The 22,143-nt window shown below is 50.6% G+C and overlaps 2 protein-coding genes across 3 annotated transcripts in view; one reads left to right on the top strand and one right to left on the bottom strand.

The window, feature by feature from the left end:
• The window catches only part of ABCC3 (ATP binding cassette subfamily C member 3), a gene marked incomplete at its 5' end in the record, with an annotated part of 46,466 nt that extends 39,759 nt beyond the window's left edge, over window positions 1-6,707 (top strand). Inside the window, 3 exons of the mRNA XM_080826639.1 lie at window positions 425-591; window positions 3,319-3,513; window positions 6,095-6,707. Coding sequence (XP_080682765.1) covers window positions 425-591; window positions 3,319-3,513; window positions 6,095-6,203 — 471 coding nt within the window. The 3' untranslated portion in view covers window positions 6,204-6,707. The remainder of the gene's footprint in view (window positions 1-424; window positions 592-3,318; window positions 3,514-6,094) is intronic.
• Window positions 6,708-8,242: 1,535 nt separating this feature from the next.
• ANKRD40 (ankyrin repeat domain 40) lies at window positions 8,243-20,478 on the bottom strand (the record flags this gene model as incomplete). 2 transcript variants are annotated; one of them, XR_013968102.1, is made up of 6 exons in its annotated part: window positions 8,243-9,508; window positions 10,362-10,632; window positions 11,741-11,922; window positions 13,642-14,124; window positions 14,502-14,650; window positions 20,345-20,478. XR_013968102.1 is itself a non-coding variant. In XM_080825451.1 (5 exons), the coding sequence occupies 5 exons, from the start codon at window positions 20,476-20,478 to the stop codon at window positions 10,486-10,488; spliced, it is 1,095 nt and encodes a 364-aa protein (XP_080681577.1). In that variant the 3' UTR covers window positions 8,243-10,485. The 2 variants fall into 2 exon arrangements, 1 of the variants encoding a protein (XP_080681577.1); XM_080825451.1 differs by having other exon boundaries at window positions 8,243-10,632.
• Between the last annotated feature and the right edge of the window lie 1,665 nt (window positions 20,479-22,143).

The following is a 22,143-nucleotide window of genomic DNA, read 5'->3' as shown; positions in this document are numbered from 1 at the left end:
CGCGTCCTGGGCGGGTCCGCCTCTGCCCTCCGACCCCCTGGGCCGCCAGTTGAGACCAGGATCGCAGGACCCTTCAAGCACCCCACCCTCTGAGAGACTCTGCCCTGGTCTCCCTGTTCTGCGGCTCGGAATCACATATCACTCTTTGGCTCTTCTGGAAGGCTTTTTTTTCCCCTGCTGACTGGGCACTTTGGAGTCAGATTAGCGGCTCCGCTTTCTGCTTTGGTGGAGGACTTGGTGATTGGCAAAGCCGAGGTTTATCACTTCCCCACAGGCATGTATCAGCCCATGGCCTCCCGCCTGGAGGGCCGGGGGCAGAATGGGAGTGCTGCTACCTAATCCCCAGCTTTTTCCCTGGCCCTGGGGCCCTTGGCTCCTCATGGGGCCTGAGTTGCCCTTCTCTGAGGCCTTGTCCTGTTCCCAGGACCCCATCCTGTTCTCCGCATCCCTGCGTACGAATCTGGACCCCTTTGGGCATTACTCTGAGGAAGATATATGGCGAGCCTTGGAGCTGTCCCACCTGCACACCTTTGTGAGCTCACAGCCAGCAGGCCTGGAATTCCAGTGCTCCGAAGGAGGGGAGAATCTCAGGTAATGGCTGGGATTGGGTGGGTCAGGAACAGCACCTTAAGGAGCCAGACGATCTGGCCTCAGATGACACAGAGTCCAGGCCAGTGCCCTCTGGGCCTCCAAACTCCCATGTCAGCCTGGGTGTGCTTAAGGCACGTCGTTTCATACTGAACATACACTGTGTGCCAGGCCTGGTGCACTGTCACACTGACTCCTCGCACGAGCCCCAGATGTGGTGATGGCCCTACTTTGCAGATGAGGAAACTGAGGCAGAGCCAAAGTCACCTAGCTGGGAGAAGGCATGCCTGGGATTTGAGCCATCGGGGAGATTGCAAAGTCCAATTCCGTCTTGTCCTGTGAGGTTGTCAGTGCTGGGCTTGGCCTGGGGTGGGGGATCAGTACTAAGCCTGTGGATCAGGTAAGAGGAAGTCTACTGTGCATTAGGGAGATCACAGATATTTCCCAAGATGGTGCTGCAGTCTCCTCTGTAGCTTAGGATTGAGCAAAGCACTCCAGCTCATGTGCCTGGCCCAAGCCCTGCTCCAGGTCCTTCTTTGCTTTCTTATAGCCCGCATGTTATATCCCCAGCCACTTGGCTGTGCAACAGGGAGGCCCAGAGGTCACTTCTTACTAAGTCTAAGTGCTTGAGATTCTGCTACCTGTGTTAGCTGTGTGACTTGGGGCGGTTGCTTAACCTCTCTGTTCTACCTCTGTCTTCACTTTAAAATGGGAGCAATAACAGTCCTCTACCTCTTTGCACCATACTGCCCACTAAAAATAGGAGCCACATGTAGGTAATTAAAGTTTTTTCCAGTAGCCACATTAAAAAAAGAAAAAGAAACAGGTGAAATGAACTTGAATAGTATATTTTATTTATCCCAATATACCTGAGATAGTATTATTTCTACAAGTAGTTGATATAAAAATTATTAGCGATATTTTGCAGGTTTTTTCATACTAAGTTTGAAGTCCCATGTGTATTTTCACATTTATGGTACTTCCCGATTTAGACTAGCCGTATTTCAAGTGTTCAGTAGCCACATGTGGACAGTGGCTAGCATTTGGACAGGACAGTCTTTAGGTCATTGTGATGAAATAGAGAGCGCTTGGCCTGGATGGGCTCCTGCGGTATTTAGCTATTCTTATTCATATTCGTATTATTCTGCTCAGTCCACACCCATGGACTCTCTCCAGACCTCAGAAACAAAAAACAAAACCTTTACATTTGCTCAGCACTTTATAGTGTTCAAAGCACTTTGGTATCTGTGATCTTGTTTAATCTTTGCTGCAGTCCTGTGGGTCAGAAATGAGGCTCCAAAATATAAAATTATTATCCAAAGCTGCTCAGCTGGCAAAGGGAGGGGCAGGGGCTCAGGGGAGCAGGGGGTTTTGCCCTAAATCCTCCATCGCTGCATCACAGACTTGGGTGGGACGCCCGCCAAACCACCACCATCCCCCACTACCTTAGGCAGTCCTGTGTATGTCCTTCAACTGGATTTCCCTTCCACAGCCAAGTTGGGGTGGCTGATGGACATGCACAAGCTTCCAGACCCTGCACTCCATAGCAGGTTTTGCTCCATTTTCCTACCCCTGCTTGCTAGCCACACCTCTCAGAGAATATTTCCTCCATTGCCATAGAGGCCAGGGTCTGAGCCGGGTCGGCTCCCCTCCTCCCTCCCTGAGCTTGGAGCCACTTTAATAATTTTTTTTAAAGATTTTATTTATTTATTTGACAGAGAGAGACACAGTGAGAGAGGGAACACAAGCAGGGGGAGTGGGAGAGGGAGAAGCCGGCTCCCTGCTCAGCAGGGAGTCTGATGTGGGGCTCGATCCCAGGACCCCAGGATCATGACCTGAGCCGAAGGTAGATGCTTAATAACTGAGCCACCCAGGCACCCCTTGGAGCCACTTTAATAAGCATAACCTGCATCCTATGCCAGTCCTACCATAAATCAGCCCTGAGTTCTAGCTAGAGGCTCCCTCCGCTGCCAGAACCTTCATTAGCTGCGGGAATGGGCCAGGGAGAGAGCCTGGCCTTCACTTGTGCTGTGGTGACTCACCCCTTTGGGAAAGGCTGAGGTATTTGTCCTTGGGTGTGGGGGCACAGCCGCCTCTGTGGTTGGGAACACAGCCTTGCTTTGTTCGCTGGCTCTGGCTTCCAAGGCAAGAGGTGGAAGGTATGTGCCCCTCCTCTCCTCCATCTCCCCAGTGACCAGACCCAGGAGTCCCCATGTCCTCCCCTGCCCCTTCCTGTTCCCACAACAGAGCCCTGGCCTGCATTCCCCCATGGGACTGGGAGATGACGATCTGAATTGTGTGACATTAAGCTCAGCAAGATGGCATGATGCGCACATATCCAGGAAGCGCCATTTCAGTGTATTCTGTCTAGAGTGTGAATGACTGATAGAGTAAAGCAAAGAAAGATCTTGGAACTAGCTGAGGAGTGAGGACAGGGGAGAAAGGCACAGAGAGAGGAGGCCGAGGGTTCCAGAGACAGACTGGACTTCACAACGTTGTCGAGCACTGGCTCTACCCCAGACCCCTCATCATCCCTGTGGGGTCCAGACCCTGATGACTCCATGTTCCAGGAGGACTGGGCTGAGGCAGGAATGGGAGAGGTTAGACAGAAAGCAGGTCCTGGGCCATTGGGAAGGAATAAAGACAGAAGCAGTTCAGGGATCGAGGCCTGGGTGGGGTGGGGGCAGGTGGGGGCGTTGGGCTCAAGATGCCTGCCTTCTCCGTTGCCAGCGTGGGCCAGCGCCAGCTTGTGTGCCTGGCCCGAGCTCTGCTCCGCAAGAGCCGAATCCTGGTTTTAGACGAGGCCACGGCAGCCATCGACCTGGAGACGGACGACTTCATCCAGGCCATCATCCGCACCCAGTTTGAGAGCTGCACGGTGCTGACCATCGCCCACCGGCTCAACACCATCATGGACTACACCAGGTGGGACACCAGAACCCAGCCGGAGGGGAGTCTGGTGAAGTCATCTGGTCCACTGGGAAGGCAGATGAAGGTGGTCTGGCTGGACACAGGAGAGCTCATGGGATTGTCTAGGACCCGGGAGTGGGGAGGGGGGAAAGGCAGGGCTTCCCAAGTTATGGTTAAGGGGCGGGACAGAGTGGAGTCATTGGCACTTGGGGGCCCAGGGATGTTTTCTGAGACAGGACACTTTCAATTTCCCAGCGTGCAAGGAAGGGGCACACTGGGGCTCCCTAGGCATTCCAAATTGTGCCCAGGCCACCTCCCTCCAGCCTTCTGTGAACGCCGTGAGGCGGGGCTGGCTTCTTCCTGACCACACTCTCACTCCCTGGGCCCCAGGGTTTAGGGCCCGCACCCCTCATTTGTACCTCACTCTCGCAATCTGAGTGGGACATACAGATGAGGAAGCCACTGAGAGAAGTTCACGATGCTCAGGTCCCTGCCTTGGGGGGCTGGACCTGACAGCACTGTGAGAGGCAGATGCTCTGTGGTGAGAGCTCGGGGAGTGGGGCGGGGGGGGGTGCTGAGTTCCAGCCCCTGCAACTGCTGGGCCCCTGTGACCTTGGCCAAGGGGCCAAACCAACCTCTCTCTCTCTCTCTGTCTCGGGGTTGTTGTAGGGAGTCAATGAGCCCCTTTCCCCCTTTCTTTAACACTCCCTGGCATCAGGGCATCTAAGGATTAGGGACGGGGCCTTGCCCTCTAGATCTTACGCCTTCCCTGGGGAGGCAGCCGCTCAGCCAAAAGGAAAACCTATTCCCTCATTGTGTCCAGTGCTAAGGTTTGCTGCTGGAGGACAGTATGAGGGGCTGAGGGGTCAGAAGTGTCAGGGAAGTGACCCAGCGCTGGCCTGGCAGACTGGTCGCCTTGGAGACGTGGGAGCTCCGAGGGATGAAGGGGAGGAAGCTGCAGCCAATCTGTGTTGAAGGAGTGTGGGGGGAGCACAGCCACAGGCATCCATTCACAACATAAATCCCCACAGCAGGGGGACATGGGAAGATGCCACAGACTGGACGATGGGGCAGACCTTGTCCCTGTCTCGGATGTGTCCCCACACAGCCCTCAGGGGCTTGAGAACCAAGCTGAGAATGCCCGATGCTGCCATCCGTCTGTTCCATCCCTCCCCCACTCTCATCCAGCACCCCACTGAGAGAGGAAAGGGTAGACAGGAGGTGCTAGGCCCTGGGTCCAGACAAGGGACAAGGAGGGGCTGAGAGAGTCTGTCCCCAGGCCTAAATGAAGATGGTGCTCACCAGCAGCCTTGAGGGTAGACGGCTCAAACCAACCTGGGAGGTTGGGAGTTCATTCATTCTGTTGGGACTGATGGAAATGAATCCGGCAATCATGCCATTGAATGTATAATTAGAGCTTGGAGGAAGGAAGTAGGGGTCCGTGTGTGTAGAAGGGAGGAAACCAGTCTGCAAGGGCAGCCAGAACACCAACTCCCCTAAGAAGAGGAAGTGTCTGCCAGGCCCTAAAGGATGAGTAAGAGTTAGGGAGTGGGTGAAATGGGGTACGGACACAAATGTCAGGCAAAGGATGCAACACATGCAAAGGCCCTGGGGTAGGAAGGCACGTGAGGCTGGAGCGTGCAGGGTGAAGAGAGCAGTAGAACCAAGCCCAGGAGGTGAGAGGGACAGGCCCCACTAGGCCACACTTCGGGAACTGTGGTAAAGCCATCCGTTCTTAGACTAAGAACAGTGAGAAACCACTGAAGGGAGGAGGGGCAGTCTGCAGGCTCTAGTTCAGGCAGTGGCCAGGCAGAGATGTGCTCAGACGCACTCCTCCCAGAACAAGTTTCCCGGAGCCCTTTAGGTAAGGAAGCAGAGTATGGCCATCCCCTCCCATCGAGGGGCATCTCCCTGGGGCTCAAGAGAGCCCTTTCTGCTCCTGCCTCTCCCTGGGAGCCAGGCTGCTGATCCCGTCCCAGGTGCATCCTGTCCTTCCTTGGCAGGGGATTGGAATCCCAGGCCCAGGCCTGACTCTGTGTGTGTGTATGTGTGTGTGTGTGTGTGCGTGTGTGTGTGTGTGTGTGTGTGTGCACGCACGCACGCACACATATAGATCCACCCATCAGCAGCAACCAGATTTGCAGCCAAAGTCCCAGATTCCAGGGTCAGGCGTCAGCACAGCCTGGTCCCCTGCTGTGTACCTTTGTGACTTGGCACAAAGCAGATGGAACTGCACAGGGGCTAGCACACAGGCCCATGGCTCCCTGAGCACGGTCCTGCGACCCCAGTGAGGGAAGGGCTCATTAAGGAAGCTTTTCAGAGCCCCGACTTGCAGAGATGAATAGCAACCTCGTGTTTGATCCCAGAAACCACCTCATCTGCCAGGAGAGCAAAGGGAGCGGCTAAAATAACCAGCCTTGCAAACGTGCACGTGTGGCTTTGCGGCTGTGTTGGGTGGGTCGCCCGAAGCAGGAGGCTTGGCCTGTCACTGCAGGGCCTGGGCAGTCTCCGGGGCGGGGGGGGGGGGGGGGGGGGGGTGGACTCGATGGCCAGGCCTAGGCTGATGGAGCCCTGACCACTTCTTCTCTTTGGCTAGGGTCCTGGTCCTGGACAAAGGGACGATAGCAGAATTTGACTCTCCAGCCAACCTCATTGCAGCCAGAGGCATCTTCTATGGCATGGCCAGAGATGCTGGACTTGCTTAGAATACATTCCTGGGACCTCCTCCTGGCCATTCCTGGTTTTCCAAGTACGTCTGCAGGATGGACTCGACAGCAGAGGCTGGGGGCATCCATTGGGAGTTTTGCCCTGTTGGGTGCCTCCCAGAATAATTGTGCTTAAATGCTTTAAATGCAGAAAGCAGGGCCCTAGAGGTGACTGACGTGCCTGAGGTCACAGCTGGCTGAAGGCAGAGCCCAGATGGGTGTCTGGGTCTCCTGATTCCCAACCTGGTGTTATTTCCACGCTGTGCTGTTCTCAATCATCTCATGGAATGACCTCTCTACTCTGTATGATTTTTCATATTTTCTACTCTGAAGTAGTTTTTTTTTTGTGTGTGTGTGTGTTTTTTTTTTTAAGTAAAGCTTTTTCCTCCTGGAACACCAGACTGCCGGGTCAGGCCGTCCTCAGGAACGGAGTCCTGTACTCTGGGGTGCTGGCCTGAATCCATTAAAACCGGGGCACTGACGAAATAAAGCTACGTGGTCAACAATATGTATGCCCCGACATTACCTTCCTCTGCCTGTTCACAAGGTTTGGGACTTAGGACCTTTGGGGGAGGCAGGGAGGTAGGGGGAGAGGTGGTAGAGGTAGACTTTACACACATTCACGTGGCTGGGATTATCTGAAAACTTCAGACTTGAGAGCTTTTGGCTAGATATATCATTTTCACAGCCAAAATTCACGGGGTAATTGCCAAGAATTCCTGCTCTGCTGTGCAGATACTGTAAAAAGGCAAGAAATAAAGCCCCTGAAATCTGACCCAAGGCCTCCTGGGAAAGCTGCCGTGAACACCTTCACGTTTATGTCATCCCTCAGACCTCCAAGCCTGCTCCTCTAGGGGCTGAGACAGGCATGGAGCTTCATTTCCTTGCTCCTTTAGAATGTTCCAGACAGGTCCCCATAAGCAGCGAGGCCTCCAAGCCACTCCTCTTCCTCTGTCTGGCCAAAGCTGAATATGGGAGCAAATAGCAGCCTGGGGTCCACATCACACACACACACCCCGCCGCCCCCGCCAGTCCCAGGCTGGTAAATACATCTTGAGGGGGTTAATTACATTTGATCTGAGCAAGCCAACAGAGAACTCATTTTCTGCAGGTCAGAGTCCATCTGGCATAAGGCCTTATATTTGGAATGGATCTCTCTTCTTTGTTACCTTACAGAGTTTTCTCTGACTCTCTCACTCCTTTGACCTTTCTGCTGTCTGACGGGACTGGCTGGAGGTGATGGTTTATCTTTCTTCCCTAAATGGTTTGCGGTAGGTGCAGAGATGGCTCCTTTGATCTGGTTCTCCTCTACCTTTCGGGTCGGCCTGTGCTGCGGGACCATTTGTTAAAGGTTAATCACATTTTTTTGGGCAGCCTGTTTCTGCCCAGGATGTTTATGAGTGTACGGAAGAAGACTTCCATCCTTGTGATAAAGCGAGTATGAAAGCACAAATGCCCAAATTATTCCGCCTCTCCTTGGTGCTAAGAAAAGGTCTCTGCTGTGTTCCTGGATTTATTAGGCCAATTTGGCATGACGTCTGCTTTGTGAGGCTCCAACCGCCCTAAACCAACAGGAACATGGATTCACTTGGACAGCGGGCTCGGCTGAGGCTCTGAAGGTATAAGGCTGTATTTCCTCTCCTGCCTTGGGAGTTTGCTTCTGAGCTCACAGAGGTCCTGAAGGTGCTGACAGCCCAGAGGAGAGGCTCAGTTGTATAAAGTAAATAGCATAATGAAAACCTGTGGTTAACAGAGGATGACCTCCATCTATCTAGCTCAGCCACTCCGGGGAAATGAAGCTCACTGCTGTGAACTGGGAGGAAGGGCGCTGCACAAAACACCCGTCTCCAGCTGCCACTGACAGGCCACGAGCACCGCCGCAGCCGCGGGAGGGAGGGAGGTGGCTCAGGTGGAGGGAACGCTCCCCTCTATTTTTCCTCCAGAGCGTCGCGCCCCTGGGACTGTCCAGGAATTTGAACCCCCTGGGCTGAGAAGTGCCGTGCTGTTTAGGAGGCCGAAATGAAAGAAGATAGGCTCAGTCCGTTAATATTTGATTTTAATAATACTTGTTATGTTTGAACAGTCGGCAATGCACAAAGAAAAAAGTTTTCAGTGAATGTTTACACTTAGTGTGAACACATGCTTTAAATATGCGGTGGAGGAGGGGTGAATTCACAGTTAACAAAGCTAAAAAAAAAAGTCCTTGTTATAAATTACACAAAGCATATAAAAATATTTCTCTGAATGCATAGATTAAGACTTTAAACTCACCTACCATCAACTGTGCAGTCTCATCCCACCGCCAGACGCAGGAGTCAGCTGACTACAGAAGACTTGATGAAGGAGAAGGGAGGCCACGGGAGAGCTCAGCCCTCCCCTGAGATGCCAAGCCCCTCCCTCACTCTCACCTCCGTCTCTAACCTCCGTTTCAGAGGAAATGCCCCTGGACAGACTCCTCCGTAGGGGCCACCTCCGGGCCAGGGACCTCCACTGCCTCTGAGTCTCTAACTGATCTAGATGGCTAGAAGAGTTTTTACCCCAGTGATTTAGACATAAATTAATACTGGACTTATTTCCTCCGACAGTACTAGCCTTCTTGTTATCAGTAAATTGTAACTTTTCCCAACAGGAAGGAAAAAAGGTTAGTAGGTCTAGGTAAACTAGCTTCTGATTGGTTGAAACACAAGGGAGGTTTCTTCTTTAAAGCACTTCAGAGAAGGGATAGTAAGTAACCTTTACTCAGTGATGCAAACACTGTACAAGGATGATTAAGTCACATCAGTAACTAGTGGAATACGGGTAAGTCACCAGACACAGTGACTCCGTGAAGCTGGCCTTGAAAACACCTCGGCCTCAGCTCGGCCCTGAGGCAGCAGCGGGAGGCCATTCGCTTAGCACAACATTCTCTTCCGTTGACATCTTCTGCATGTTCTCGCTCAATTAGTCGCAGTGTTCCAATAAAATTAACACAGTTAGGAAGTTCAGTTTCTTTGGAAACTATAGGCACTATGGGGAAAAAGCTTCTTAAGACAGCAGGGATGCTCTTCAGCTGGCTTCGAACCCCTGCCCTCCTGTTTGTCCAAGTGTGCTCGTTCTTGCTTCTAGAGTTAAGCTGTTTGTCTCAACAAGACAGTGGCTTTTACCATTAATGACACTGAAGGAGAGGGAAAGAATTCTTGAATGCGCTCTTTAAAAAAACATTCGTATGCCATGCTCCAGAGTTTAATCAGGTGTCTTCCAGAACAAAGCCCAGGAAGCTCTCGACTGGCTTTGTTAAGTGGACTGGTGGTGGTAGTGGGGGAGCCCTAAGAGCAAACAATTTGTTTACAAAAAGCAACAGGTTTCAGAGTTGTGTAAAAATCCTAATAATTTCAAAATAACCTTTATCTTTGATACAAAAATAAAGATGCTAACTCCTTTAGCTCAGTTTCCCACAGTAACCTTTAAAATAGCAACAGATTCAGTTTCAAAAATTGCTTTTTCATTTCTAGTGGGAAATGGAAGTGGAGAACACGGGCCGGCCATGTTTGTGCTCTTCTCAGACGGTGCAATTAAACACGGAGAGGACAGGAACCGCTTTAGAGATTGAAAAGGGGTGAGAGGGAGTCAAAAAAAAAAGTGGTCGCTTTTTTGGAAAGCATCAGAGAGCCCTCTAGCGGCCACAGAGTTAATGCAGCGAGGGCGGTCCAGGCAATGGCGGCCTAGAGATAGGGAAGCAGTCTTGAGGGCTCACAAAGGAGGGGCGGGGGAGGGGCAGCTCTTTTGGTTAACAGCATACTTACAACTAGGAAACTGAATTCTTAAAGACTTTGAACCTGAGTAACATTTATAAGTAGGGTATGTGAAACCTCACAGCCACTAGTCACACTAAAATTCTTTTGCCCAGTACCTGTGCTTTCCCCAGTTTCCTCTGTGGCCAGCTCCACCAAGAGAGCATGTCGGCCCTGCAGGCGCCCCTGCGGAACAGGCTCCGCGCTCTCTCAGCATCTGCATGGACAGCTCACTGCCACGGGGCACACGAAACAGTGGACTCGGGACTGCCGGCTGCTGCCTCTCCAGACCATTTCTCAGCTGTTCACAGCTTCAAGCAATAGGTTTATTGTGCACCAAGAGGCTTGGAAGAGTGGCACCGCTGCTGGGGGGGTCGGGGCTTCCTACCTTGGCAGAACGATGTTAGTGTATGCTACACAGTGGCGCCCAAGGCATTTCCATCCATGGCTGGTCCTTGGCCCAGAGGGGATGCGCACTGTCACAATACTCAGCGGGGAAAGTCCCTGCTGCATTAGTAAGTCAGTTTGGAAGCTCTCCTGTTGTAGCAAGGTCTTTCAGTCAGTGTGGATGCAGCATTTCTGAACAGAAAATTGTTCTCACTTATCATTAGAACCAGTTCCAGCTCCTGGAAGTCTTGGAGCCGAGCAACGTCTTTATCCTAAAACAAAATAGGTTGCGCATGTTAAGAGCAGTCACTTGTCTCTATATGTTCGGTGTGTTGTGTCAATACCAGTATCTCAGCTCATTTTAAGAGTCTCATGCTCTACCAACTGAGCTAGCCGGGCTCTCCGCTCATTTTAAAGCCAGGGGGAAAAAGGAGGGGGAGAAGCAGGGGGAGGAGGAGAAGATGGGGAGGAGGAGGAGGAGGACGAAGAAGAAGAGGAGGAGGACGAAGAGGAAGAGGAGGAGGAGGGTCAAGAAAAGGAGTGGAAGGGACGCCTGGGTGGCTCAGTTGGTTAAGCGGCTGTCTTCGGCTCGGGTCGTGAACCCAGGGTGCTGGGATCGAGTCCCGCATCGGGCTCCTTGCTCGGCAGGGAGCCTGCTTCTCCCTCTGCCTCTGCCTGCCACTCTGTCTGCCTGTGCTCACTCTCTCTGACAGATAAATAAATAAAATCTTTAAAAAAAAAAAAAAGGAAAAGGAGTGGAAGAGGAGAAGGAAGAGAAAGAAGAGGAAGAGGAGGAGGAGGATTGGGAAGAGGAGGAGTGGGAGGGGAAGGAGAAGAGGAAGATCCCAGTGGCAGGCTGTGGGTGACAGTGCAGGAGAGTCCCTGGGGGGGTATGAGCTGGGTTGGCATGGAGGCGGAAGCCCTTACCAGCAGCTGCTCCAGGATGAGCACCCCCTGAAGCGAGAGGCCATTCAGATCTGTTCTCCCCAGGTAACCTGAGACGCCATGGATGCTGGGAGGACCACACATGTGTCCATGTGGATTTGCGTTATCATCTAACCTGGTTCTTAACACAGGCCATATCTGATAGTGCAGTAGAGTGACCCTCACCTATCACTCCACAACCAACCAAAAATAGGTACATGGGAATTTTAATTCAGAACATTCTCTCTGGTATCCTACAACTTTCAAAAATGTCATGTCCCTGTAGACGCAGTAGAGGGAAAGAAAGCTCAATGACAGCGGCTGGAAAACCACCCTTTGCTCCTTGTCTAGTCTCATTTCATTTCTCAACAATGATTCACACAGCCAAGGAGGAAGCTGGGTATTTTCCAAATGCAAAAAGCCACCAACCACTCGTGCTTAACAGACCTTCCTTACCTTTCTTACCAGAGTATTGGGTAACTTTCTGATCTTCTCCACCTGATCTGGATTAACACCCAGCTCACAGCAACTCACTCTGAGCAATTCTTGATAGGTGAGCTCCTGTCGGTCCAGTTCAATTTCAATGAAATCATTTTCTCGAAGAGATGGGTTCTGAATCCTCACCTTGAGTACCAGCTCTAAAAAAAAAAGAGAGAGAAATGTTCACGGATGGGGCCTGCACCATCAGCCGATGTAATTTAAGATCTTCCCCAGACGGTTCTACATAACCATGTCCCGTGCCAAAGGCCTGCACCAGCCCGTGAGAGAAGCCAGCCCCGTCAGCAGGGTCAGCTCAACCCCACTTCCGGCTCCGACGCCACTCTCCTGCGCTGCCTGCCCTACGTGGAAGACTGCAGTTCCCAGAGCAAAAGCGGGGAGCGTTGCGGGGGGGCGACAACCATCCAGTGTGCAGAAGGACAATTTACTTTTGCTGCTGGAGCACAGGAGATGAAGGTGTACAGATGGCTTTGGGTGTCAAACCACACAGGAGCAGGGCAGGGGAAGAGAGCTAAAAGGAAGGCACAGGCAGGGTAAGGGAAAGGAGTGACTCTAAAAGGACTTAATACCTGTGAATATAAAGGTATCTATGAATGATGACATTCCTTGCAACAAACACAGTAAGACAGTGGAAAGAAAAGCTACTAATAAGAAAGACAGTCTAACTCTAACTGTGATCGGAATGCAGTATACCTCAGCATGGAAAGAATCTGGGCTTTGGGAGTGAATAAGCACTATTATTCAAGGGTCTGGGATCTAAGCTGTCTGTCCCTAATTTCTGAGCCTGGCTGCCAAGATGGCCCACGCCAAGCACCTACATGGGTCTGTGGGTTCTGCTTTGCTCTTTACGTATGAATCGCCCATGGCAGCCCTAGGCCACAGCTATCAGCACCTGAATATACTTCTTTCCTAGCTCTGTCCTCCGCATAGACCTAGAAGGCATGACACAGTTGGAGTCTAAGTGCACCCAGTGTGCACAGCCTAGTGTCTGAACACCACTCTCTGCCAGAAGGAGCCAGGGCTCCTTGGAGAAACGGCTACCTCTGGGGCTGGAGCGGGTAAAGTTACACTGGAAGCCTGGACCTTCTTGCCACACCAGAAAGGACACACTCCAAGAATGATGGGACATGTCCATGCGACACGAGAACTGGCTTGAAGTGGCTCCCTCTGGACAGATTTGGTGTAATCTGAACATCAAGATAATGCTAGTTATGAATTATCACCTAATGTAAAGAAACTACGAGTTCATACTGATATAAAATATGGAGGCGAAAGGAAGGTCCTTCTTTACAGTAGAATAGCGACTAGTATGTAGAGAAAGATGATAGGGGATCATATTACACAATACCGGGCCTGGATTCTTCAAAAATACTGAGGTCCAAAATGACAGAGAAAGGTTGAGGAACCTTCTAGGTGAAAGGAAAATGGAGCAACAGGATAACTAAATGCAACGGGTGACTCCGGGCAGGGGGCAGAGGTGGAGGGAGAGCACAGAGCCGCAGAGGGCACCGTGGAGATACCTGACATCTGAATACAGCCTGGATTAGAGAATGGTAATGTAGCAAGGTTACATTTCCTGAACTCGATCACTGGACGGTGCTTATGTAAGAGACCACCCTTGTTCTTGGAAAATACATACTTAACTATTTCAAGATAAACAATTTGTGAGTCAGGGTAAAGAGAGCTCCTTAAACTAGTCTTGCAAAATTTCTGTAACTCTGCGATTAGATTCTCAATACCTACATGAATCTCACCCGCTACCGCCCCTTCCACCCTCCCGCCCCCAACCAAGAAGTGCATCACTAGACCTCTGGACACGGCCCGCCCGCAGCGACGGCTGCTTCCCGTCGCAGGCTTACCTTGCATATTAAATGGAAATGCCCCCGTGAAGAAGAACGGCTGGAATGCTGGCGTTGGGCCTGCATACGTCCCATTTTGAGGCTCCAGAGACACTGGTGGCTTGGACGGGACAGAAGAGAACAGCGAGCGGCTCTGACTCACTGGTGGCTGACAGACAGGACCCGGTTTTGTGCTTTCTGGTGTTCTGAGTATGGCAGAAGGGGCAGACACGTCCCGGTTCTGAACCAGTGCCAAAGAGGTGTGGTCCCGTGGAAAGGCCCCGGCCAGGGGAGGCTCCCCCGTGGGGAGCAATGGAGGAGAGCCATCTGCAGCGGGCGATGCCGGCGGTGTGGAGGGACCCCCGTTCTGTAGCTGGCCTGGATCCTCTGCCGCAGGGGTGTAGATGAAAGGGAAGGCTGGGTTGGCCAAATAGTTGGGAACAAAGGGCAGTTCTGACTCCTTCTTCAGCTGGGGGAGGCTGTCAGCACCATCATCTTCTTCCACTTACAAAGAAGAAAATGCATAACATTTACACAGCCCTTTAAAAATCACCAGGGAAGGAGTGTCTTGTGAAAGCTAGTGGTATGTGACATATTTTGTTCAATGTTTACCGCCTCTTCAAATCAGAAGAGAAAAAAAGCATTTTATCAGGTTTATGATCACCATTTTTACCACCTTAAATTTTACAGATTAAAAAAATAAAACCTGGTAATGCCGACTTGTCTGGAAACCACACAGAATTGCTATTTTGGCACGGTAATATTACCTTTGTTTTTAAAAAGAGATTTGTGGTTTGAGTAGCATCAGGATCGCGGCCAACAACACTGTGAGTCTTAAATTAGTTTGACAAAATCAGAGGTTGCCCCCAACACAGACTCACCTCCCATGATCTTCCTGATTTCTCTCCTTGATGTCAATTGTACAGGCATTTCTCCTTTTGTCGTAAGAATCTCTTTGTCAGCTCCTGATTGTAATAAGTAAGAGACCACCTGACCGTGATTGCGCTTACATGCCCAGTGTAAACAGGTCCTGTCCCAAGGAAAGGGAAAAAAGAGTGAGTTAAAAGGCGAGAGGTGATTCGGCATTTCAAATCCCACATGCTAGTCAAGAAATATATGCAAGCCCAATAAAGAGTTCAGATAGAACCAGGAAACCAGGCTGGCAACCTCAACTTTTCTTTCCAGAAAGCAGGTGCTTGAAATTTATTTCTAAATTTCATTTGGGCCCTTGGGAAAAACCAATTTATCCTAGGAGCTTTCATGTCAATGGCTTCCACGAGGCTGGCTGGCCAGTGAACTCTGATGGTACTGCGGAGTGGTCTTCCATCAGTGACGCTCATTAGACTATACCAGTCTCTTTACAATGTTTTTATAGGGCCACATTCCTTTTTAGGCACAATGGCAACTTGCTTCATATGCACCAAATGACACATGAAGATTAAACATTATCAGGCTAATAATCATCTACAGCTTGCTCTGCTGCTAAAATTATTATTGCTACAGTAGATATTCCTGGCCGAATCTCGGTTGCCCACTCTCTTCCTTTTCCTTTTCTTTCCTTCACACACACACACACACACACACACACACACACACACAAGGTTTTGAAATTTCCATTTCTGAAAAAGTTGGCTTCTCTAGTTCTCTCCAGAAGTCTCATCTACTTAAACGTACAGCACCGCACTCAGACTTTAATTCCTACGGCATTTTAAAAATGTACATCAGGGGCGCCTGGGTGGCTCAGTGGGTTAAAGCCCCTGCCTTCAGCTCAGGTCATGATCCCAGGGTTCTGGGATCAAGCCCCACATCGGGCTCTCTGCTCCTCAGGGAGCCTGCTTCCTCCTCTCTCTCTCTGCCTGCCTCTCTGCCTACTTGTGATCTCTGTCAAGTAAATAAATAAAATCTTAAAAAAAAAAAAATGTACATCAACGACCAAAATTTTGAAGAACAAACTCTTCTGGGGCGCCTGGGTGGCTCAGTGGGTTAAGCCTCTGCCTTCAGCTCAGGTCATGATCTCAGGGTCCCAGGATCGAGCCCCGCATCAGGCTCTCTGCTCAGCGGAGAGCCTGCTTCCCCCTCTCTCTGTGCCTGCCTCTCTGCCTAATTGTGATCTGTCTCTGTCAAATAAATAAATAAAATCTTTTTAAAGATTAAAAAAAAAAAAGAATAAAGAACAAACTCTTCTAACATATTAGACTCATTTAAGCAAAACTAATTATTTACTATTGTACACATAGGAAGGGTTTATGCACACTCTGAAGGGCTACTAACACTGCACAGAAATATAATTAGCATGCCAGTTAAAAACTCCATCTTAGCAGAAATGAAAGGATTCAAAGTTACTAAATTCATCCCCAGTTGCCAAAAGCTGAATGATATTAAAGAAGGAAAATATTTTTCCCCTCTGTTCTGAAATGTCCTCACTCACCAGTTCTCTAATTGAACAGAGGTAAATATCTTCAGAGCTTATAGCCAAATAAGCCAATATGGTAAAGAACAGAACAATATGTTCAGTAGTGAGGGGCAGGTCACTAACCTGGAAGTTTAACTATCCAGACAGTTCCTTGGGTTCCAGGGAGACACTGAATTGCCCTGGCCTCCTAAACATTTCTGACTTACAGAAAGTGAGCCACTCCACTGATATTTCAGAGTGATATCCTGCACTATTATTCATTAGAATTAGATTATCTGGGTACCTTTAAGATATACTCTATGAAGAAAAGAGTGCCATTTTGGGAGAAATAAGGGAAGAGGCTTGATCTCAGCTTCTGAAATATAAGCTCATGAAGAGAAGAAAGTGTCTGGTTGGACATACAGGTCCTTCACCACTGAACACATGAACCAAGAACAAGGTGGACATTGCTCCGAGTGGAAGGAGCCAATACATCCTTGATCGTGGGCAAACTGCGGCTGAGTGAGTGATAGTGTGTGTGTGTGTGTGCATGTGTATCTGTGGTACAGGCTTGAAGAGTGAATAATGATAATAAGTGACCATTCAAAAATGAATGGAGCATGATGAGGAAAATACATTCCCTTTTGGAAATAAACTACTCACTTACTGGTAGTAAATCACTTGTCCATGACAAGCTTGAGACTGAAGAAGCTAATTTACTGCCAGTGGGTCTGAGACCCTCTGGGAAAACCAACTAACTAAAGCATCACCATGTAAAGTGGGGTTAAGTCAATGTGGCACGATTCCCCACAACCCCACGCCCTGAGTGATCATTTACAGCCCAGACTTGCATGGCTCTGGGCAGCCATAACTCAGCCAGGGAGCACTTTCAACTTTTTCAGGAGCCATTATACTTGTTCCTTAAAGCCAAGGGGGTATGCACACCCTTGAATTACAACTGCTGTGGGAACCCTCTCTCTGAACTTCAACTCTTTCGGCTTTAAATTTGCAGTCAGACTATCCGGTTAGTCCGGGGGAAGTATTTCAGACGAGAGAGGCACTGGCCATCATTCATCAGTGCTGAAATTGTGGTTATTGAGCAACTACAAATTGAAAGCAGTTACCATTCTGCTTTTCTATGCTAGAGGCTGTTTTTTGAGGGTGACCTTTATATCCCATTACTCAGCACACTGCTTAATAAGAAGAAAACAACAGTTAACGCAGATATAATGCTTTTTACACGGAGGACACTGTTCTAAAGGCTTCACATCTATTAACTCATTCGATCTCTGAACAACCCCTGAGTTAAGTGCTGTTATCAACATTTCCCTCATTTTCCAGAAGAGGAAACAGAGGTAGTCAGCAAATAAGGGAGCAGAACAGTACCCTAGGTGGTGATCAAGCCCAGGACGATAAAACAAAGGAAGGGACTAGGGAGTGCCAGAGGCAGGGGAGGGGCACGGTGCCATTTTAAATCAAGGGCCGAGGAGAGGCTCACCAAGGTGACATCTGCGCTGATACCTGAAGGAGATGAGGGAACAAAAGCATTTTAGACTTAGAGGGAAGAAAAAACACAAAGGCCTTGAATCAGGGCCATGCCTGGTGTTTTGGGAAAAGCCAGGGGGCCAGGGGAGCAGAATGAGGGAAGCAAGGGTCAAATCCAGAGATGAGGCATAGAGGTAAGGAGGGAGGACGGTGCAGACAGGAGGTGGAAACTCTAGGACTGCAGGCTTTTACTCAGAGAGGGATGTCAGCCATGAGAGTGTTCTGAGCAGAGTGAAACAATCCGACTTACAACTTACGTTTTACGTCAGGCTCCCTCTGGCTGCTGTGCTGAGAAAAGACTGCAGGGTATTAAGGGTAGACGCAAGGAAACGAGTTGGGGGGCGGCTGCGAGAATCCAGGCAACAGGATGACAAGGAAACGAGTTGGGGGGCGGCTGCGAGAATCCAGGCAACAGGATGATGGTGGCCGTGTACCAGAGGTGTAGAGGTAGAGCCAGTGAGAAGCAGTCGAATTCTGGCCACAGCTGTAAGTAAAGCTGGCAGAATTAGCCGACTGGCCGGATGTGGAATATGAGAGAAAGACAGGAGGCAAGAAGGGCACCAAGAGCTCTGGCCCGAGGGGCACCTGGGTGGCTCAGTGGGTTAAGCCTCTGCCTTCAGCTCAGGTCATGATCTCAGGATCCTGGGATCGAGCCCCGCATCGGGCTCTCTGCTCGGCGGGAAGCCTGCTTCCTCCCCGCTCTCTGTGCCTGCCTCTCTGCCTACTTGTGACCTCTGTCAAATAAATGAATAAAATCTTTAAAAAAAAAAAAAAAAAGGAGCTCTGGCCTGAGCACCTCAGACACCAAGATGAGTAGGACTCGAGGAGCAGGCCTGGGGTGGTAGAGGGAGGAGGGGAGATCAGGAATGCAACCCTGAACCTCCAACATGAGGTGCCTAACAGACATCTTCCCGGATGGATGAGGAGCTTCTTCAAATTCAGCTTACATATACTGAGCACCTCCTATGGGGCAGGCATCATGATTAGGAAAGTAGGGTCTGGAGTCAGATGCTGGCTTCCTTTCTAGTAAATTCTATGACCTTGGGGAAATTACTTAATCTTGCTGGGCCTCAGTTTCCTCATCTGTAAAATGGAGAGAGTAACATCTATGTTCTTGAGTAGTTGTGAATGAGATAATGAGGCAAAGCTCTCAGAGCCTTGTTTATGTCACAAACTCAGTAAATGTTAGCGATTCCTACGATGCTTCCTCCCCTTCAGTGGTCACAACACTCTTCTCAGACAGCTGGAAAATGAAGTGACTCAGGCAAGGTTGTATTAGCTAAAGCAGGAAAGGGAGAAGAACCTGCGGGAAAGACCAGGCTCCTTCTTCTACACAACACTGCCTCCCACTGCCAAAACAGTGAGTCACAGCTTGCGAACCACAGAGCCACAGAAAAGGTACACACAGAACAGCAGGCTTGTTTGCAAACACTTTTAAAGAAAACAAAACACAATGAAAATAGCTACTGTTTCCTGGCCTTCTGGTGGGCTATCCCGGCTGTTCTCCTTAGGAGGTGGGTAACTTTGTGAGGGAGCCAGGAGACAATGGTTGTAGTCCCCGTTATCTTATTAATAGCTGTGTGACCTAGGGCAGGTTATTTTCTGCGGTTGGACTCACCACCCATCTCTAATGTCCCTCTCAGTTCCAAACTGTATGATTCCACTTTAAAGAATAAAGCCTTGGGGTGCCTGGGTGGCTCAGTGGGTTAAGCCTCTGCCTTCAGCTTGGGTTATGATCTCAGGGTCCTGGGATGGAGCCCCAGCATCAGGCTCTCCACTCAGCGGAGAGCCTGCTTCCCCACCTCTCTCTCAGCCTGCTTGTGATCTCTGTCTGTGTGTGTGTGTGTATATATATATATATATATATATATATACAGACATATATAAAATATATAAATAAAATCTTGGAAAAAAATAAAGTCTTTCCAAGCTCACTTTAACTCTAAGCTAGCGAAACAGGCTGGTTAAGCGATACTTGGATCAAATAAAAATTTAAAATTTAAGTGTGAAGAGGACAGAATGACACCACACTCGGGAACTTAACACTAAAAATTTGACCAGCACATCCTAAAATGACACTCCTTTTAGACTGGGAAGGACTCAGTCTACAGGCAGCCATCTAGAGTCTTGATTCAAATTCTATATTTAAGATTGTAATTAAATAAAGCTAAACACTCCATGGGATAAACAAGTAGGTCTTCCCTCAACAGGCAGCCGTAGGCAGCAGCAAACCACTGGTGCAGTGAGACAACAGAGACACAGAATAGTGATGCAAGTGATTGGGGTTTTTGTTTTTGTTTTTTTCCGGTCTTGGGAAAAGAAATCGTGCTAATTTATAAGATTCATATTTGCTCGGTTGCTTATGCGTTTTGCTCTGTACAGGTGTGTTCTCCAGAAACTCCTAGGGCAAAATAATTCAACACTCGAACCGGGGTGAGCTCCATAGGAGCGTGCGAATCATTGGAATCGTGGCCGCCAGGGTTCCGGCCCAACGAGCCAGGGGAGCGCGGGTGGGGTGCGGGGCTCGGCGGGGGGGGCTGGCAGGGCTCGGGTGGGCGCTGCCCCGGGAGGACCACGTGGGCGTGGATTGGGGCAGGCCGCGCTCCCCACCGCACGGCGCAGGTCGGGGGGCCCGGGCCGGCCGCGCGAGCGCCCGGCCTCAGAGGCCCCGGCGCCGGGCCACGCCTTGATGGGCGTCCGCGGGCAGCGCCGGGCCTCGGTCGCCCGCCCAGCGCCCCGGGCCCCGGCCGGCTGCTCGGACCTAGGCCTCCCCCGCTCCCCACTTACCAGCCGTTGACCTCATTTTGGGAGTTCACATCCACCCCGCTCTCCACCAGTTTCTGCACCTCCCGAATGTCCCCCAAGGCCGCGGCCTCCCGCAGCCTCTCCTGCTGCTCCTTCTGCTCTAGGAGAGCGCTCATCTTCCCCCTCGGGCCCAGGCCCCCGCCCGCCCCGCCCCGGGCCCGTCAGCGCCGCCGCCGCCGCGGTCCGCTCCCCGCCATGCGGAGAGCGCGGGGCTCGCCCGCCCTGCTCGCGCCCGGCCCGGGGCTGCTGCTCCCGCCCGCCGCCGCCCGCAGCTCCCCGGCCTGCTCCCGGCCGGCCACAGGCCCCAGCCTCCGCCCCGGCCGCGCCTCCCGCGGGCCGACTGCGGGGGACCCTATTCGGAGTGACAACCCTGACCCAGATAATTTCCGTTCCTACCCTCGGCCCGGGCGCCCGGCTGGCTGTTTATGTAACCGCTGCACAACACTACCCGCAGTGATTCATGGACTATTTTTAGACCTCCCCGCCCCGCAGCTTCAGGGGAGGAGGACAGACACATGGAAAGGGAAGAAAGCATAGCTGAGAGCCAGAAAAGCCTTATCCTCTGGCGCAGGCTGTTTACCAGGCATCAAAAATAATTGGTGTTTCTTCGCCACCACCCCCCAGGTCTGTTTGGCTCTTTTTCCTTATCTGAGCCAACGCCTGCCCAGCAGGACGTGGAAACGAGCTGAAAACGATCCTACTATTATAGGCCCATAATTGCAGATGTAGATTACGCTGTTCTTTCTTCTCCCGACAGTGCTTGGGACCATCCGGTTCGACTATTTCTTTCAATCGCTGCTGTTTTCCATCTCGTTTTAGACAGAGATTTCTTCTAACTTGGCTTGCAGGGAAAATATTTATATTGTGCCCAGAGTCTCTAAACTGTAATTTATTACCGCTTATAAATCATGATTAATTACTCTCCATGAGGGCCATGTAAGGATAAAGAGAGAGCGAGGAAGGCTCTCTTTTTTATCCTGGCCCTGATGCCGGGATCTCTGGGGAGAGCTGGGGTGTGTATCCGCGCCGCATTTTGCCTGACTCCTGCCTGATCAATGCAACGAGGCTCAGAGCCTGGGTTGGCACTGGTTTACTACCCAGTGGGAGAAACACAGAACATGGTTTTGCTGAGCCCAGGTGCCTCGGAGAAATCTTCCAAAGCGGCACGGGTCGGAACCGAGCAAATGGGGTCAGGAAGATTAAGGAAATAACCCTGGGGTGGAAAGGAGAAAGGCCTGAACAAAGAGAGGAAATGAAATGGAAAGAGACAAACGTAGGCACGGAGTTTTCATTTCCCTCTTTTGGGGCTGCCCAGGGTCTGCACAGCAAGCATTTTTCTTGCTACTGTTTGAGAAAAAGCCATGACTGTCGGCTTATTATGACACAGTAATTCACACAGCACTCAGCGCACACCAGGCGTTGCTGATTATAAACTGACTGCTCACTTCAGTTGACCCCCCGGGCAAATTGGAGCCCAGCTTGAGCTTACATTTTTTATTTGTCCCCCAATTTAAATTTTAATTCTCAGATCCAGCATGATACTCCATCTGAAGCTGACGTGCGCAGCACTGGAATTGGGTCCTTTTTAAAAATATTTTATTTATTTATTTGACAGAGAGAGATCACAAGTAGGCATAGAGGCAGGCAGAGAGAGTGGGGGGGAGCAGGCTTCCTGCTGAGCAGAGAGCCAGATGCCAGGGGCTCAATCCCAGGACCATGAGACCATGACCCGAGCCCAAGGCAGAGGCTTAACCCACCGAGCCACCCAGGCGCCCCAAATC

The sequence above is a fragment of the Martes martes genome (genome assembly GCF_963455335.1).
Source record: "Martes martes genome assembly, chromosome: 16".
NCBI classification, from domain to species: Eukaryota; Metazoa; Chordata; class Mammalia; order Carnivora; family Mustelidae; genus Martes; species Martes martes.
The sequence above is the reverse complement of the archived record's forward strand: the minus strand, read 5'-3'. Positions and strand labels throughout refer to the sequence as shown.